The sequence below is a fragment of the Desmodus rotundus genome, chromosome 8 (genome assembly GCF_022682495.2).
Source record: "Desmodus rotundus isolate HL8 chromosome 8, HLdesRot8A.1, whole genome shotgun sequence".
Lineage (NCBI taxonomy): Eukaryota > Metazoa > Chordata > Mammalia > Chiroptera > Phyllostomidae > Desmodus > Desmodus rotundus.
The window spans coordinates 88,473,869-88,493,098 of NC_071394.1; the positions used below are offsets into that span (position 1 = coordinate 88,473,869).

Here is a 19,230-nt window from a genome sequence, read left to right on the forward strand (position 1 = left end):
TCCTTCCTGTTGCCCAATCTCTGTAAGCATTCCCTACATCTCCCATTTTAAAGATGGCAAAATCCTCATTGGGGATTTTAATGATTATCTAAAGTAGGAAAGGCAAGTTTTAAGTTTCATTAAATAAATGGCCAGAACATGTTGGAGGAGGATCTAAAAACGAAGAACAAATGGGCTGGACTTGCCCACCAAGCTTGATGCAAGCTTCAGCATTCGTGTGGAACATGTAAATCTCAGCCCAGAGACCAGAGAGTGGAAGACAGCTGACTTTGGATTCTGGATGACATTAAGGACCCTGAACCCTGCTCAGTTTTAGAAGCTGGACCTTATCAATGAAAGCAATGGAGCTTTCAGGCCTAAACAGATCATCAGTTGCCTAAAAAGAATGAGCAAAGACCTAGGAAGAGAGAGGCTTTAAGAGAACCTCTCAACACATCACCCTGCATCTGAGACTCCTTCTGTGTCTTCCATTGTCTCCATATGAAATCCCCATTCTGCTATGTGGTAGACAAGACTTGCTATATCTGGCCTAACTCTCTCAATCCAGTCTCATTCTGTTCATCAATACTCCCATCCATCTACTCCACCTCATACATTCACCCCAACTCCAATTTGTCCAGACAATGAATTCCTTTAGTCAATCCAACCAAGCTTGCACTTCCTTGGATGGAAGAGGAGTTACTACAGCCTGCAAATAATACTTTTCTCCTCAATTCTCCTCCCTCCTGCCCTACCCCATTGAATATGCCTAGCTAATGCCTAACTATCTTAAAGTGTTCACTGAGTCATCACTTCTGCCAAAAAGCCATCACTGAGTCTGCAGCTGCCTGCACCCCCAGCTCTATGCTCTCCCAGCCTCCCTCATTCTCCTTCTCTGAGACAACCCCAGCCACTCTACTATGAGCACCTGCTCCCTGGTTGCTCCCACTCCAACACTCACACCCAAAAACATCCAGGTCCACCAGGAAAGACAACTTGTCTGCATTATACACAAAGACAGCCCCAGTACTTAACAGTTAGCGCTCAAGAGTATTTGTAGAATGAATAAACAGAATAAAGAAATAAAAAGGCAAAATTGTAGAGAAGTTTACTAATAGAAAAGAGAAACAAAGCCAAGAAAAAAAGTTGACACAGAGACCAAAAAAATATATATGAGAATCTTACCACCTTTAAAAAATAAAGAATCAAAAAGTAAAAGTAATCAGTGGTATGTTTTAGAGAATCCTAAGTTCCACAAAAAGCCCACAGAATTAAAACGCTGGCATGCTCATGCAATGCAAGAAAACCGATGTGGAAGTGCTGGAATGCCATTAAATATTTTTATGGTTTTATTGGTGCACTTTTGATTAAATAACCTTTAGAATAAAAATGTGCAGGGATTTTGTAATGAAGCAGATGAACCCACAGTATTTTCACCAACAGAAGGAATCCCAAGGATCTTTTGCATTACAAAAGCTTCCTGTATAATTTGAAACATGCCTGGACATAATTAGTAGTATAGAACAAATGAGTATTGAAAGAAAATACCGTCCTCATACTTTTTAATACAGAATCAGTTACATTAAAAAGCAAATCTACAGCAGGCAAAGCACTGGAGAAATAGTTCTAAAGAAAATTCTGCAAATTAAAACCAGGGCACCAGAAAGTTCTGTGTTGAACTAACAAACGATGTTCTTCTCTGCACAAACACAGGCTGCAGGAGGCATTTAAATTGATTTAACAATATCAGTCCAGTTAATACTGTATTCATTCAATGCCTTTATACTCCTGTAAAATCATTTTTCAAATTTCAGCATTGGAAAGTACAGAATTAGCACCCTCATTTTTATGATAATATTGTTGTTAATTTAATGCATGGCTTGGAGTTAGACTTCAAAGTGAATCAGAAAAATATGCCTTTTCTCTTCTCACAGACATCTCTCTTCACACACCAGTGGTTTGACCTTAAATTTTAACTTCGAATGCACAAGATCACTCTCATATTTCAACTATCCTTTTATAATTCAATCTTTTAGTTCATCAGTCTTAGATAGATTTTTCAATACCCTGCCCATGAAACCTAAAACAATGTTATCATTTCACATTTATTCTCTGGAAAGACCTGGATTGAAAGCTTTTCAGTATAATAGGTAACATGCATTTAGCAATGAACTTAATACAAACACGCAAAAGTGACTGGAATGGCCAAGGAAAGCCTCTTCTTCTCTTTAAGTCTCTCATCTCCCTCTCTTATTATGGTACTGAAAATCAAAAGGCAATGATGAATTAGATTTGTACAAACAAAAGCCTCCAACGCATGAGGGCTTCCAACGCTGAAAATAAAGATTATTTCCTTTACTTTCTCTGAAACACTGAAATTTCTCCTCAAACATCTACCCAGCAAGCAAGAGAAAGCTGACAGTGCAATGAAGGGTGAAATGATAATGCCCTCCGGTAAATGAAATCCAGCCCACAAGAATAAGGCACTCAAACAGACTGGCAGGGTGTGCTGATGGCGTTTCAAATATTCCATCCCCTTGCACCTAGAGGAGCCTGCAGTGGGGTCCCCCTCTAGACAGAGGCAAGTGGCTGTTCTAAACAAATTAAAGAAAAACTTACACCATATTACTGGAACAATTTTGCCACTATGGAAACAGGAGAAGGTGACAGAGAAAAGCAAACACAACAAAAGAAAATACCACCACAATTTGGCAAGGCTAAATTGGTAAAATACACTTAGGGTTGCAAGAGACCATTCAAGGGAATGCAAAAACCCTCAACGTGTTATTTTGTGAACTGAATGTTTTTGCCCCCTTTAAATTCCTATGTTGAAGCCCTAACTCTCAATGTGGTGATATTTGGAGATGGAGCCTTTGGGATGTACTTAGGGTTAGATGAGGTCATGAGGGTGGGTACCTTATGATGGGATTGTGCCCTTTGAAGAGGAGACACGACAGAGCTCTCTCTCTCTTTCTCACTCCATGTGAGTACAGAGAGAAGGTGCCTATCTACAAACCAGGAAGGGAATACTTAACAGGAACCAAACACTGCCCGAGCTTGATATTGGACTTTCCGACCTTGAGAACTATGAGAAAATACATTTCTACTGTTTAAGCCACCCAGCTGTATTTTGTTATGGAAGATGGAGCTAACTAATACAGTTTCTAAGTGTGTGAATATTGCCCCCATTTTGTGGACTTTCCAGTCATACCTATGTGCATACCCTTTGCTGTAACAATTTCACTTCTAGGTTTTACTCAATAGAAGCACAGCCAACCCTGAAAAAAACACACACGAGTCCATTCACTGTAGCATTCCTGAGAAGAAAAAAGATCAGTAACAGCAAATGTCCAGCAAAGGGGGGTGGATTTAAAAATTTGTCAGCTATCAGTAATAAAATGCCTTGCTATTCAAATACACATGACTACAATATGAGTATAAAAGCAAGCTGCTGAATATTCTGTAAAATGTGATTCTATTTTTGTGGAAAAATTATGTATGTTCATGAACAGAAAAATTTGGAAGAATATGTGCCAAATGAAAAGGGAATGGGAACATTTCTGAATTGTTTAAATTTTTTACATATGTTGCCTATATTCCCAGTTCTGTGCTGAGAATATTTTACATATATTGCTTTATTAAAATAAATCAATATGTAAAGGTTATTGTTAATTAGTGGTTCCTATTGTGACCTCAGGCTTTTGATATAAATCCACTAACATATTTGATCCATTCCCTTATACTTTAGGGGAAGAGACTTCATAATTTTACTATGGAGGCTTCAAATAAAAATGTTCATAGTATATTTGTAGTTATTGAAATAATTATGATCATTTATGTTAAAAACTAACAAACAGATATATAGAGAAGGTTAATGGGACATCTGATGGATTTTTTTAAATAAAGGGACACTTTGAGGTAAAAAATAATTTTTTTCTTAACCGTTCTATAATAACTGACATGTCTACTATTAATTATCTTAATCACCCTCTCTTCATTATTGAGTTGACACTGTTTGTATATCTTAATGAATTTACAGAGATTATTTCAATCGATTGGTTTTGTTAACAGAACAATAAATCCTGACTGATAAAGGATTCAGGATGTAATTAGTTAGCTCTTCTTATTATGTAAATTTCTGATACTTCTGTAATGAGTAATTAAAGATTAATAAGAAAGATAGTCCCAAATTAGCTGCTTCTTATCTATAAATGCTTCAGGATGTGTGCGGATCAGGCCACATTTGCATATTCTTAATAAGCCTGGTAACTACAGTAACTTCTCTTGATTTGGAAACACGACATTCTATCTGAAAGCTGCCTCCAGAAGACCTATGTCCCTTACCATGGAGTTTCACAGGAAAGTGGCTGAGCAGCCCAACTGCATTCTCGTCACATCTGCTTAAGAAACAGGGGGAAGTAAAGCCGAACAGTTTCTGAGTCTTCACTGTGCCACTTTCTCTGGCTACGTGACCTTAAGCCAGTTGTTTCTACCTTTTGGTGGCTTTTTCTCCGTGCCACTTAGCACAGAGCTGGGAGAAGATTCAATGTGATAATCTACATAGAACATTTAGCAGGGGCCCGTACACAGTGTATACTCTATGGAAGACAACTCATGGTATTATTCATCCAATAAATATTTGAACTCCTAGTATTTGCCAGGTATAGTCCTAGGCACTGAGGAGAGTTCAGTGAATGAACAACACTAACACCTGCTTCCACAGAATCTATGATTCTCTCTCTTTTCCGTTTCCTTTCTAGGGCTTTTTAAAATCTGAAACAATAAATCATGGTGCCCTGTAGTTGTGTCCTTTTGCTCACAGTCCCATCAGGAGCACTTGCAGGCAGGAGAACACTAACTCAAGCAATCCTTTCTGCAAACCCAAGGTCATTTAAAGATGCTATCCTCTGCCGAGTGAATAAAAGTGGGTATTGTGTCCATGCAGAAGGCTACCAGAAAGAAATAGGGTCCCTTGATGACACATTCTGCTCAGGGAAGCGAGGCAGACCACAGAAACAGCATTCTGACAGCATGTTCTTGCTGCTCTTCAAATAGCACCCTCCCACTGACCACGGCCTCCTATGCAGTGGCTCAGGTCTTCTGGGAGCAGTGTGATTATATCAGCTTCACAGCTGGTGGTCTGACAATCAGACTCCAGTGGTTTGCCCCAGACACATAGCTGTACATGGCAGACCCAAGATTTGAAACTAAGTCCCAACTCCAAAGCCTAAGCTCTGCCCACCCCCCCTCCTCCACTACACAGCCTCCCTTGCCTGCTACGACCAGGCCATGTCCCACATAGACATGATGACACAAAGCACAGGTGACCCCATGCAGGAGCATCTGGTTATGTACTCAAGAGACCCAGGCTCACTATGGCTATAATCTTTGGAAAAAGAGTGACAGGAAAGGACATAAGGGAAAAGATGAGAATCTACTAGAGAACCGGGGAAGAGGGAAAACAACTGGAGATGGAAAGCTGAATCAGGGCCCTTTCCACAGAAGATGTCACTCCCAAGCTTGGTTCCCATATCTCCCACTACCCAGGGTTGTGACCTCAGGCAAGTTACTGACACTCTCTCAACCTGAGCAGCTTCATTTGAGCAAATGCCCAAACCACACACCATACCACGTAGCATTGTTGTGGGGGACAAAGAGAATGTCAAAACGAAGAGTAAAGTAAATGGCACACAGTAGGCACTTAATAAATGCCACTTTTGTTTCTGAAGATGAGGCAAAGTGTTCTGTGAGTCTACAACTGCTCTCCACCTTTTAGTCATTTTATCATCATGATTGTTATTACTGTTATTGTCATCAGACTAATCTTGCTTGAAGTTAATTTCCACATGAGAAAACCTAACAGTTTAAGGGAAATCTTCCTAGGTTTAATTCTGGAAAGACTGGCCCCCAAGAAAACCAAATCTGCTGCTACTCTTCCAGGTGACAGCACCTGCCTGCATAGTTAGGAGATAAAATGTGCTCAGCTGCATTCCAGACTCCCAAAGACTCTCCAATATCACGACTCAGTGACCTCACAGGGGACTAACCAGTCCTCATCCCAGGGCATCTGATGCCACATATGCAAATGCAGTAAGAATGATAACCATTGCTACTAAAAGATCAAATAAGCCCAAAGTGCACAGAAAGCACAAAACAGCCACACTCACAGCAATTATGTTGAAGAAGTCATCATCCCCCAGTGTGTCCAATATAGATGAGACCGTTTGCTTGGCGATCGTCAGACGGAGGCCTTTCATGCTGCCACTGACATCAACTAAAATGACCACATCTTTCGGAGAAGTCGCTGCCTGGATGTACCTAGGTTAGGAGAAAATAAAGTAAAAATGAATCTTGAACCTCTCTGCAAGTTTTCTTTCTAAAAAGTAACTAAGAGGCTTGACCATTTCCTACCATTTTCGGTTCCTGCAGTCAAAAGCAATGACTCCATTCTCATCTGGTTCCCATTTAATCCCTAGAAGAAAAATGGAGTTATAAGAAACCCAGAAACTTCAAATATTTATTCATAGCATTTCAAGGCTGCTCTGCTTTGCTGACTGAAGGGACAGGGTGAAAAATCACATGCAAAGACCAACCCTGAAGCTTGTCATGTGCTCCATCACCAGCTCTGGGGAGGTGTTCAGGACTGTAATGCTACGGCAAGCAGCCCAAGCTCACTGCTCCAAGAACTGCTAGAGAGTGGTGACATCCAGAGTAAAGCGCTGTCCATCAACAAAGGACATGACTCCAGCCCCTTCCTGAGGCTCATGATAATGTTAGCCAAGGTCATTTCTCATTGTCCCTCAAATTGTTGGACCTGCGGGCATCATTCATAGACCTCTGGGCAGAGTTGGGCTCCATCCCTGGATGATGTCTATAGGTAAGGTAATATCTATAGCCTGGGGTGAGGGGGTGCTGGGCGGGTCAGGGTAGAAAGCATTTGGTAGGTTTTTATCTCAGAATATACATAGGCTTGTTCTTTCCTGACTCTAGTTTTTAAAATCAGGAATTTTGGCCCAGACTTCCACACTGAAATAAAATAAAATGGCCCTAATTCTGCTGTATAATAAAGTTTGAATTTCAGGCTTTGAGGCCTGAGGAGTTTTTCCCGTGTATAAAATGGGATCCAACCCCCTTAGCCTCATGCTTTGCAAACTGGCCAGGACGTGTCCAAGGCTGACGTTCTTCAAGAATACAATTTCACTTAAAAAGAAAAGTGTTTGCTGCCTAAAGATAAGATAGAAAATCATTGTTTTCAACCATTAGTGCTGCTCAGAGATGGAAGATTTGAAACATAGACTTTGGAGTTGAGAAAATTAGAATAGAAAAATTATTTTCACAGGGGAAAATCTTGACTCAGATGGTAGCACGGGGATTCTCCTTTCCAGTCAATGGTGGCCAGCTTTCTGGACCACAGTGAGCCAATAACAGCCAGGTGCTTAAGATGACGACCCCAAATTATCACACAGATAACTGTGAGATGGCAGTCTGTAACCCAAAGAGTCATTTTGTTCTGCTTTCCTTGTACCTACATTTCCCACCTGCAACTGCGCCTAATTTAATGGCTTCCCTGTAACAAATTAGAAGAAAGAAGGATGAGAAGCCACTGCCAATTGAAGGCCATTAGGTAACAAAGATAAAATAAAACTGACATGATATTGTACACCAAGGGAGCAGAATGCAATTTGTTTTAAAAACATCTGACACACTGCTTTGTATAAAGCCAAGAATAGCTAGAATCACACAGTCCTGACACATAATGCAATTATATCCTTGGTGAGGCTAGGTAGTGTTCCAATTTGTAATTCCACAAAGAATTGGTTTGAGTCCAATATAAAGAGAATTTATCTTTTAATGTGTTGACTCATTGTAGGTGGTCAGCGAGTGTTTCTTGAATTGAATTGTGGGCCGTGTTCTCAGAGGAGAAGGACATCTGATCATCTTCCACCCTGTCCACCACTCTGCCAACCATTCTCCCATCACTGTGTGCTCCACCAAGGGGAGCAAATGTGCAATCCTCTCTTACAGCATTGAGGCCAGGGCCTTGGGGCAAGGAATTAATGGCACCAAATGCTCTCCTTCAGATTGAGATCATTTCTCTGCCAATGGGCTTGTAACTCCTCCCAGGTGCTCTGACAGTTTATGGACATACAGAAATGACTAAGAAAGTTAGGCCCAGTACCTCCTGCCCTCAGGAAGCCCCACATCTAGCAGAGAAGCAGACACTAGGTAAGAAATCACAAGAACCAAAGACATCAGGAGGAAGTACCTGAGGCTAAATTAGTGTATAAAAGGGATTCTAACCCTTATAAGGTGAAGAGGCCTCTTCTTGAACCTGAGAAGATGGTATATTAGTTTTCTAGGTCTGATGTATAACACACACCTACCAACTGGTTGGCTTAACAGAAATGTATTCTCTTGCAGTTGTAGAGAACAGAGGTCCAATATCAAGGTGCTGGCAAGGCCATACTCCCTCTGAAGGCTCTGGGAAGAATACTTCCTTGCTCCTTCTTTGCTTCTGGTGGTCTGCAGTAATCCTTGGTGTGCTTTGACCTATAGCTACACCCCTTCCATCTCTTCCTCCAGCTTTACATGGCTGTCTTCTCTCTGTGCCCTGTGCCCTGTCCTCTTATAAGGAAACCAGTCATTTTGTATTGAGGACCCACCCAAATCCAGTATGAGCCAATCCCAATGTATCTAATTACATCTACAAAGACACCATTTCCATGTAAGGTCACATTCTGGGGGTTCCAAGTGGACATGAATCTGGGGTAGAGACAATATTAAACCTACTACACATGGATAAGACTTTTAAAGCGTAAGTGAGGGGTAGCCACGGGGTGAAGAAAAATGCCCCAGTCAGAGAGAACAACATTCACAAAGTTCCCAAGGCTGAGAAGAGCACGTCAAGTTCAAGGAACCAAAGGAGTGCTGGTATGACCGTGCACAGGAATGTCTGTGCCAGAGACAAGGAGCTAGATGGCAGCAGGAGCCTCCAGGCCCAGCCTGTCCTGGTCAGGACACGAGGCACACAGTGAGCCAGGATTCAGACAGCACCTCAAGTCAGTTCCAGGCACAGCTGCTCTGGATGCAACAATGAAGGTCCCACTTTGTCTCAAAGTCAGGACTGGATGGGCTTGGAGGGGGGTCAACATGCTCAAATCTGACATTTGAATCAAAACTTCCATTTCACAGCAGGGACTCCAAGGTTCTCAGAGTTCAACAGTTTTTCCTAAAATTTCTAGTTATGGTGAGGAATTGATCTTCCAGATTTTGTGCCACCATTTTCTTCCTTACATAGGCATTTCCATAAGAGTGCCCCATGAGAAGTTCTGCAGGATGTTAGCATGAGTTACATAAATAAAAATCAAACTGGTTTCTATGCTCTGGGAGGGGCATCTCAGGGCCTCCAATCTGCTTATGTGTGTGTTGAATCTATGTGACTGGAACACCAGAGGCAGCACTGACCAAATTAATTTGACCACTGAGCCCTAACCCCAAAAATCTCACAGCAAAATGCTTTAGGAGAAAAACTTCAGGGAACTCTACTCCAGATGGTACTATCTCCCTAAGGACATATCAATTCCTTAGTATGTAATCTTTTGCACACACAGATATTTTGAAAATATTTAAGTAACTACAAATCCCAGAAAAATAATAGTAATTTCATCTCCAATAAGCCAACTTTGAGATTTAGGGAATTGTCACTTAACCAAGAAGTAGCCCTATGAGCCACATAATTTCCAAAAGTGCCAACATGCCTTTGGGCATCCTACCCAGGCTGGACGGAGCATGAGTCTCAAGACAAGAGGAATGGTGCAGCTCAGCAGACTAGCTGCCATGCAGCCTTCTTTTCCCCTGTGGCTCTCAAGGCTTCTGGTAGCATCAGTGATTGCTAGTCCACCTGATGCAGCTTTCAGAGGACAGGGTCTCTAGAACATTCAATATATCCCCCAGCTGGAACTGAAAATAATGTCAAACTCTCTACTGCTGATTCAAATGCTCAAATCTGATAGAATTTACAATATTGTACAACACTCCTGTATTATAAGCTTTGTGCCCCAAAGTCATTATAAACTATATTAGAGAAAAATTAATTTCATCTAAGACAACATATGACTTCACGTTCTCCTTCAGCACATGCAAAGGAATAGCAAGGCCAACAGAGTAGAGCTTCATACACACATCTGAAAGTCAAGCCGCATGCTGCTAATATAATTTAATGTGACAAAAAGGTTTAAGACCATCCAACAGAACTAAGAATTACAACAAAGCACACAATAAAAGTCCAAATATCTTTCTTACCCTCTGAATTTATTTCTGCTTGACTCTAATCTCCCTTTTTCAAAATCTCTACCTCAACAAAGGACGTCTTAGCCCGTTGCTTCTCTTCTCTCCTTTGTGCCAAGTCTTTTTCACTAAACTTCCTTAGCACTGCCAGTGACATCCAAGCCATCTCCACAAGCCACCAGCTGAACAAACTCTCACTATCACATCGGAGCCTAGGATTTCACTTCCCTGCCTGAGAGCAAAATGCCCAGAAAAAAATGCAGAAAGAAAGGAGGGAAAATCAAGAGGTAGCAGATGTTGGTTTATCCCTAACTGGGTAAGTTTTGCCCAATTCCCTTTCTCAACAAATATTTTTTAGTTGCCCTCAGATCAGAAGTTTAAATAAGTGCCTCCCAATATAACTTTAGATCTAAAATAGCTGCTCTACACATATAATAAAATGCTAGCTTAATGTGAGTTGAATTGTAAGCAAATTTAGCTTTGAAGTGTCTTTTGAGACATTGGCTGTGCATTCCTCCAGAAAAAAAATTATAAGGCTCCTTCATTCAATCAATTTCATCTTTCTTAACAATTTCTTGAGGAATGTTTCATGATGATAAATGAGTAACACAAGAGTTGTTATGGGAACTATGGTTTTCCACAATCATTCATTGAAGTGGTGTTGCTGAGCTGGTCAAGGAAGAGAATACTGATATCAACTACACTTTACCCACTGCTAAACCTGAGCTTGGTAAGAAGGATGGGCAGGAGAATAAACACAAAGTAATGCTGTGCACAGAACCTATACTTGATGTATCACTAGCCAACAGCTTGTGGAGATTGTGGAGTGCGGACTTGCAGAGAGCTCTTTACTTAGCCATCTGTCCCCCTCCTCATGTAAGTACTGTGAACCAGCTTTCACCTTCATGTAGCACAGAAATAATGACAAAGACAAGAAAATCAATTCCCTTTATGATCATTAAGCCTTCTACTGGAACACGCTCCATGAGATGTAGCTCTAGAATTGCAAGTCTGACTTGGGGAAGAAACTGAGCTTCTTATCATCATGCATAAATTTAATTGGTGTCTGTATTTGATTAGATACTGATCTGTCGATGACATATTGACAGTTTCCTCCCGATATAGTTAAGAACAGTTACAGAGAACTGTCAGTCAGCCATATCATTTGGATAAAGGTAAAAGTTGGTCAGAACAAGAAGGATGGATCAGAACAGGAAGGTAGCCCACCCAGGTAGAAACTAGGACCCACACAGGATTGTAAAATCATGAACTAGACAAGGCTCCCAGGAAAAAGACTTACTGTGCAGGTATGAGTCTGTCTCCTGGGAGACAAAGAGCCTGGACAACCTTCTAACCATAATGAGGTGGTCACTAGGCATCAGAGGTAAACTGCCAACAGAAGGAGTCATCCAGTGTGCAGGACTTGGTGGACTTGGGGTAGAAAGGGCGGGGGCTTAGGAGGACTTGGAGAAGAGGAAACAATGCAGGGGGAGGGACCACAGCTCTATATTGTTTATGCCAGTCCCCTCCTGCGTCACTTACTCCCATGGACTGCAGCCGGTGACCAGCTTCCCAGAGAGGCAGTTGCTCTACTGTTTCCAAGGAGGGAAGGCTGCTACTGCCACTGTGATGGGAGACAATAGATCTGGTGGACTTCGATCCACTGAGTGATATATCCATCCATTTAACAAATACATATTGAATACCTACAATGTGTTATTTTTGGTGCTGTGTGTGACAAGTGATGGACAAAACAAATGGCTCTGTCCTCCTGGGGCGGATATCCCAGTAAAGGAGACAGGGACTGAAAGCCTGATGGCTCACGACTGCAGGCCAGAGTTCCTATTTTGTAGGGTAAGAGCCACTGTGAGAACAAAGAAACAGGTGGTTGAAGTACTAACACTATCACCAACTCCATTTTACCCTGGTGGTGCGTTCTGGGTTAGTCAGTCAATCTCTAGGCCCGTGTGTCCTCATTTGTAAAATGTGGACTATAGTAGCTCCAGCTCACAGAATCATGGTGAAGATTAAGTCAGGCAATGCTGTGTAAGCACCCAGATGAGTACTCAGTAAACAGGAGCTATTATCACTATCATCAGTATAAGTGTTAACATTCAGAGCACTCCCAAAGGCTTCCCACAATGAAACAGAAATAAACAGATCTTTGACAAGCCCTGAGCAACCAATCCTGCAGAGCTCAAAGTCCTTTTAATGGCATTTTGTTGTTATTGCTGTTGTTTAAAAGTGTTTATCTGAAGTGCTCTGTTCAGTGAGACCCTTCTGCAATGCAGGCACAACAAGGCAGCACCTTGCAAACTGGGTATTACACTATTAATGTCTTTTCCTATAGAGTATGAGGTCTGTCCAGAAAAAGTCCAACCATTCTTAATATAATGAGAATTCTTTGTGTGACATCAATATAACCTGGCACCCAAAGAGAGTGGACTGGAATGCACATGAGTGAACAATGACAACTTCTCTGTACTGGTCAGTGGGGCGGTAGATGCCACACAGTGAGGACATGTACTGTGTGGCCATTGCTTTCAAAATGACTGAGTGAGTAGAGCTACAAAACTACATCAAATTTTGCATTGAGCTTGAACATTCCTCTGAGGAAACTATTCAGATGATTTAGAAGGTGGCGGCTATGGACAACTGGTGATTGGCAGCTTCATCATGACAATGTGCCCACTCAGGCATCACATCTCATGCGGAGTCTTTTGGCAGAACATCAAATTATCCAGGTGACTCAGTCCCACTACAACCCAGATTTGGTGCCCTAAGACTTCCAGCTTTTCCCAAAACTAAAATCACCTTTGAAAGGGGACAGATTTCATACCATGAATGAGATTCAGGAAAATATGATGGGGCAGCTGATGGTGATTGGGAGAACTATGTGAGGTCCCAAGGTGACTACTTTAAAGGGGACTGAGGCATCATTGCCCGATGTACAGTGTTTCTTATATCTTTAATCTTCTTCAATAAATGTCTCTATTTTTTATATTGCATGTTGGATACTTTCTCTGCAGGTGTGGTATACCATTCAACATGTGACTGTTTAATTTTTTTTAATTTTTATTGTTATTCAATTACAGTTGTGTGCTTTTCTCCCCATCCCTCCACCCCACCCCAGCCGAACCCACCTCCCTCCCCCACCTCCACCTTCCCCCTTGATTTGGTCCATGTGTCCTTTAAAGTAGTTCCTGTAATCCCCCCGCCTCACTGTCCCCTCCCCACTGCCCCCTGACCATTGTTAGATTGTTCTTAACTTCAATGTCTCTGGCTGTATTTTGTTTCCTTTTTTCTTCTATTTATTATGTTCCAGTTAAAGGTGAAATCATATGGTATTTATCCCTCACCATCTAGCTTATTTCACTTAACATAATGCTCTCCAGTTCCATCCATGCTGTTGCAAAGGGTATAAGCTCCTTCTTTCTCTCTGCTGTGTAGAATTCCATTGTGTAAATATACCATAGTTTTTGGATCCACTCGTTTGCTGATGGGCACTTAGGTCGCTTCCAGTACTTGGCTATTGTAAATTGTGCTGCTATGAACATTGGGGTGCACAGGTTCTTTTGGATTGGTGTTTCAGGGTTCTTAGGGTATAATCCCAGCAGTGGAATTGCTGGGTCAAAGGGCAGTTCCATTTTTTGTTTTCTGAGGAAATTCCATACTGTTTTCCACCGTGGCCTCACCAGTCTGCATTCCCACCAACAGTGCACTAGGGTTCCCTTTTCTCCGCATCCTCTCCAACATTTGTTTGTGGATTTGTTTATGTTGGCCACTCTCACCAGTGTGAGATGGTACCTCATTGTGGTTTTAATTTGCATCTCTCTGATGGCTAGTGATGCTGAGCATCTTTTCATATGTCTCTGGGCCCTCTGTATGTCTTCCTTGGAGAAGTGTCTGTTCAAGTCCTTTGCCCATTTTTCAATTGGGTTGTTTGTCTTCCTGGAGTGGAGTCCTGTGAGTCCTTTATATATTTTGGAGATCAGGCCCTTGTCTGAGGTATCATTAGCAAATATGTTTTCCCATACTGCTGGTTCTCTTTGTAATTTGGTGCTGTTTTCTTTAGCCATGCAGAAGCTTTTTATGTTGATGAGGTCCCATTTGTTTATTCTTTCCTTTATGTCCCTTGCTTTAGGGGACATGTCTGTGAGGATGTTGCTGCGTGGAATGTCTGAGATTTTCTTCCCAATGTTTTCCTCGAGGACTTTTATGGTGTTACAACTTATATTTAAGTCTTTTATCAATCTTGAATTTATTTTCGTGTATGGCGTAAGTTGGTGATCGAGTTTCATTTTTTTGCACGTAGCTGTCCAGATCTCCCAACACCATCTGTTGAAGAGGCTGTTTTTGCTCCATTTTATGCTCCTGCCTCCTTTGTCAAATATTAATTGACCATGAAGGCTTGAGTTTATTTCTGGGCTCTCTGTTCTGTTCCGTTGGTCTATGTGCCTGTTTTAATGCCAGTACCAGGCTGTTTTGATTACAGTGGCCTTGTAATACAGTTTGATATCAGGTATTGTGATCCCTCCTGCTTTGTTCTTCTTTCTCAAAATTGCTGCAGCTATTTGGGGTCGTTTATGGTTTCATATAAATTTCTGAAATGTTTGTTCTATATCTGTGAAATATGTCATGGGTACTCTAATAGGGATTGCATTGAATCTATAAATTCCTTTGGGTAGTATGGCCATTTTCATATTGTTAATTCTTCCAATCCATGAGCATGGTACATATTTCTATTTGTTTGTGTCTTCCTTAATTTCTTCAAGGTTGTGTAGTTTTCTGAGTACAGGTCTTTTACCTCCTTGGTTAAGCTGATTCCTAGGTACTTTATTTTTCTTGTTGCTATATCAAATGGGATTTTTTTCCTGATTTCTGTTTCTGCAGTTTCGTTGTTGGTGTACAGGAATGCCTTTGATTTCTGAGTATTGACTTTGTATCCAGCTGTTTTGCCAAATTCATTTATTAGGTCAAGTAGTTTCTGGGTGGAGTCTATAGGATTTTCCATGTACACTATCATGTCATCTGCAAACAGTGACAGTTTCATTTCATCCTTTCCAATTTGGATGCCTTTTATTTCTTTTTCTTGTCTGATTGCTGTGGCTAGGACTTCCAATACTATGTTGAATAGGAGTGGTGAGAGAGGGCATCCTTGTCTTGTTCCTGATCTTAGTGGGAAACCTCTAAGTTTTTCTCCATTGAGTGTGATGTTGGCTGTAGGTCTCTCATATATGGCCTTTATTATGTTGAGGAATGCTCCCTCTATTCCCACTATGCTGAGTGTTTTTATCAGAAATGGGTGCTGTATCTTATCAAATGCTTTTTCTGCATCTATTGATATGATCATGTGATTTTTGTCTTTGCTGTTGTTCCTGTGATGTATTATGTTTATTGATTTGCAAATATTGTACCATCTTTGCATCCCTGGGATGAATCCCACTTGGTCATGGTGGATGATCTTTTTAATGTATTGCTGGATGCAGTTTGCCAATATTTTGTTGAGAATTTCAGCGTCTATGTTCATCAGCGATATTGGCCTGTAGTTTTCTTTCTTCGTTGTGTCTTTATCTGGTTTTGGGATTAGGATGATGCTGGCTTCATAAAAACTGTTTGGGAGTCTTCCATCAGTTTGGGTTTTTTCAAATAGTCTGTGAAGGATAGGGGTTAGCTCTTCCTTAAATGTCTTGTAGAATTCTCCTGTGAAACCATCTGGTCCAGGGCTTTTGTGTGTTGGGAATTTTTTGATGACTGCTTCAATTTTGTCTGCTGTTATTGGTCTGTTCAGGTTTTCTTCTTCTTCTTCATTCAGTTTTGGAAGATTATATTTTTCTAGGAATGTGTCCATTTCACCTAGGTTTTCAAATTTCTTGGCATACAGTTTTTCGTAGTAATTTCTTACAATCCTTTGCATTTCTGTGGTATCAGTTGTAATCTCTCCTCTTTCATTTCTAATTGTGTTTATTGGGATCCTCTCTCTTTTTGTCTTGATGAGCCTACTTAAAGGCTTGTCAATTTTGTTTATCTTTTCAAAGAACCAGCTCCTGGATTCATTGATCCTTACAATTGTGCTTTTAGTCTCTATGGCATTTAACTCTGCTCTGATCTTGGTTATTTCCTTCCTTCTGCTTGCTCTGGCTGTCTTTGTTGTTGTTCCTCCAGTTCTTCTAGGCATAGTGTTAAGTTGTTTGTTTGAAATGTTTCTAACTTCTTAAGGTAGGCCTGTATTGCTATGAACTTCCCTCTCAGGACTGCCTTTGCTGTGTCCCATAGGTTTTGGGTTGTTGTGAGTTTGTTTTCATTTGTTTCCAGAAAGTTTTTGATTTCTTCCCTAATCTTGTTCTTGACCCATTCATTGTTTAATAGCATGCTATTCAGTCTCCATGATTTTGAGTGTTTTGGGTTTTTTCCTTTGGGGTTGGGTTCTAGTTTCAGTCCCTTGTGGTCAGAGAAAATGCTTGGTATGATTTCAATTTTCTTGAATTTGTTGAGGTTTGCTTTGTGTCCTATCATGTGGTCTATCTTTGAAAATGTTCCATGTGCACTTGAAAAGAATGTGTATTTTGCTTCTTTGGGATGAAAGGCTCTATGTATGTCAGTTAAGTCCATTTCATCCAAGGCCTTGTTCAGTGCCACAATATCTGTGTTGATATTTTGTTTAGAAGGTCTGATCATCTTTGACAGTTGGGTATTAAAATCCCCTACTATAATTGTGTTGCTGTCAATATCTTTCTTGAAGTCCTCCAAGATTTTCTTTATGTATTTGGGTGCTCCTATGTTGGGTGCATATATATTTACAATGTTTTTGTCTTCTTGGTGGATTCTTCCTTTGAGTATTATGAAGTGACCACCTGGGTCTCTCTTTGTGGCCCTTTTTTGAAGTCTATTTTGTCTGATATGAGTATTCCTACCTCTGCTTTTTCTTCCTGTCCGTTTGCTTGGAAAATTTGTTTCCAGCCCTTCACATTCAGTCTGTGTAGGTCTTTTGTCCTGAGGCGGGTCTCTTGTAGGCAGCATATGTGTGGGTCATGTTTTCTTATCCATGCAGTTATTCTATGTCTTTTGATTGGAGCATTTAATCCATTGACATTTAAGTTTATTATTTATAGGTAGTTATTCATTGCCATTTTTTTCATACCTGTGTTCCTCTCTCTCTCTCTTATCCTTCCTCTCCTTAAAGCAGTCCCTTTAGCATCTCTAGCAGAGCTGGTTTGGTGGAGGTGTATTCTTTTAGACTTCTTTTTTCTGGGAAACTCCTTATTTGGCCTTCTATCTTGATTGAGAGACTTGCTGGGTAAAGTAGCCTTGGTTGCAGGCCTCTGGTTCTCATTACTTGGAATATTTTTTGCCATTCTCTTCTGGTTTGGAGCATTTCCACTGAGAAGTCAGTTGCTAACCTTATTGGGGCTCCCTTGTATGTTACTTCCTGTTTCTCCCTTGCTGCCTTTAAGATTCTCTCTTTGTCTTGGAATTTTGCCATTTTAATTATGATGTGTCTTGCAGTGGGCCTCTTTGGGTTCCTCTTGCTTGGGACTCTCTGTGTTTCCTGGATTTGGGTGACTTTTTCTCTCATCAGACTAGTGAAATTTTCCATCATTACTTTTTCAAACAGGCTTTCTATCCCTTGCTCTTCTTCTTCTCCTTCTGGTATTCCCATTATACGGATATTGTTACGTTCATGTTGTCCTGCATTTCCCTTATTACCTCTTCATTCTTTCTGACCCTCTTTTCCTTTTCTTGCTCTTCCTGGGTGTTTTTTTCTACTTTGTCCTCCAGCTCGCTCATCCGATCCTCTGCTTCATCAAGTCTGCTTTTCATTCCTTCTACTGTGTTCTTCAGTTCAGAAATTGTATTCTTCATTTCCTCTTGGCCCTTGTTGATAGTTTCTATTTCCTTTTTCATGTTAATATAGTTTGCAGTGAGTTCATTGTAGTTTCCCTGTAGTTTCTTGTAGTTCTCTGTGAGCTCAGTGAGCTTCCTGATAACCATTGCTTTGAACTCAGTATCTGATAGTTGACTTGCCTCTTTTTCAGTTAGCATTCTTCCTGAGGCTTCCTCCTTTCCTTTCATTTGGGGATTTTTTCTTTGTCTTCCCATTGTTTGTGAGACTCTTCTTGTTAGCCTCTGCTTCTTAGATTGATCTATTCTGACTCCCTGGGTTTATGGTATGAACTTCTATGGTAGAATGCCAATGGGATTCACTGGTGCTGTCTCCTTAATCTCCTGTGCTCACTGGTCTTGAGCTGATGTTTATGGGTGTAACACGGTCTAACTCTGGTCTTTTCAGCACTCCAGGTTTTATTTTCTCACCTGTGGCAAAAAGAGAAAGGGGGGAGGGGGGAAAGAACGGAAGGAGGGAAATAGGGAATAGAAAAGGAAAGGAAGGAAGGGAGAAGGAATAAAGAAAGAACGGAGGCAAGATAAGAAGGAATTTTAACAAAAGTTAAAACAAAAGAATAAATAAAAGAAGGCAGGAAGAAGGAATAAAAAAGGTAAAGGATGGAAGGAAGAAGGAATAAAAAAAAAAAGAAGGACAGAAAGGAAGAAGGAATTCAGGGGGAAAGGAGGAAAGGAAAAAAAAAAGTCTTCTGCTGGCTTTAAACCAGTCAGGTTAGTTCTGCTGGTCTTCCTGTCTGTGGAATGGGAGGGGGTGGTTGGAAGAATGGTTTCACTTTTCTCCCTTCCTGAGCCACACTCTTCGCTGTTGTTCAGCCTCCAGTCCAGTTCCTCTGGGTCCTTCTGCTCCCCTCTATGCCTTTAGTTCACCAGTTGTGCTGTCCTTGAGTTGCACCAGTTAGGGGCAACTCACACTCCCCCTTCTTGCTCTTTGTTGTCTTAGATGCTGGGGGCTCTCAGTGCTGCTATGGGGTAGTTCGGCCCCCTACTGGGTCCAGTCTTTCCGAGGAATGCAGTCTCCCCTAGCCCTGCAGCTCCCCTCTGTTGGGTGTTCTGCCTTAGTCC

The 19,230-nt window shown here is 41.1% G+C and overlaps 1 protein-coding gene across 1 annotated transcript in view; it reads right to left on the reverse strand.

The window, feature by feature from the left end:
- Nucleotides 1–19,230, reverse strand: part of CACNA2D3 (calcium voltage-gated channel auxiliary subunit alpha2delta 3) — an 870,474-nt gene that overhangs the window by 466,301 nt on the left and 384,943 nt on the right. The window contains exons 7-8 of the mRNA XM_045192346.2: nucleotides 6,391–6,451; nucleotides 6,147–6,297 (exon numbers count right to left, since the gene is read on the reverse strand). Of these exons, the coding sequence (XP_045048281.1) occupies nucleotides 6,147–6,297; nucleotides 6,391–6,451 (212 nt within the window). The remainder of the gene's footprint in view (nucleotides 1–6,146; nucleotides 6,298–6,390; nucleotides 6,452–19,230) is intronic.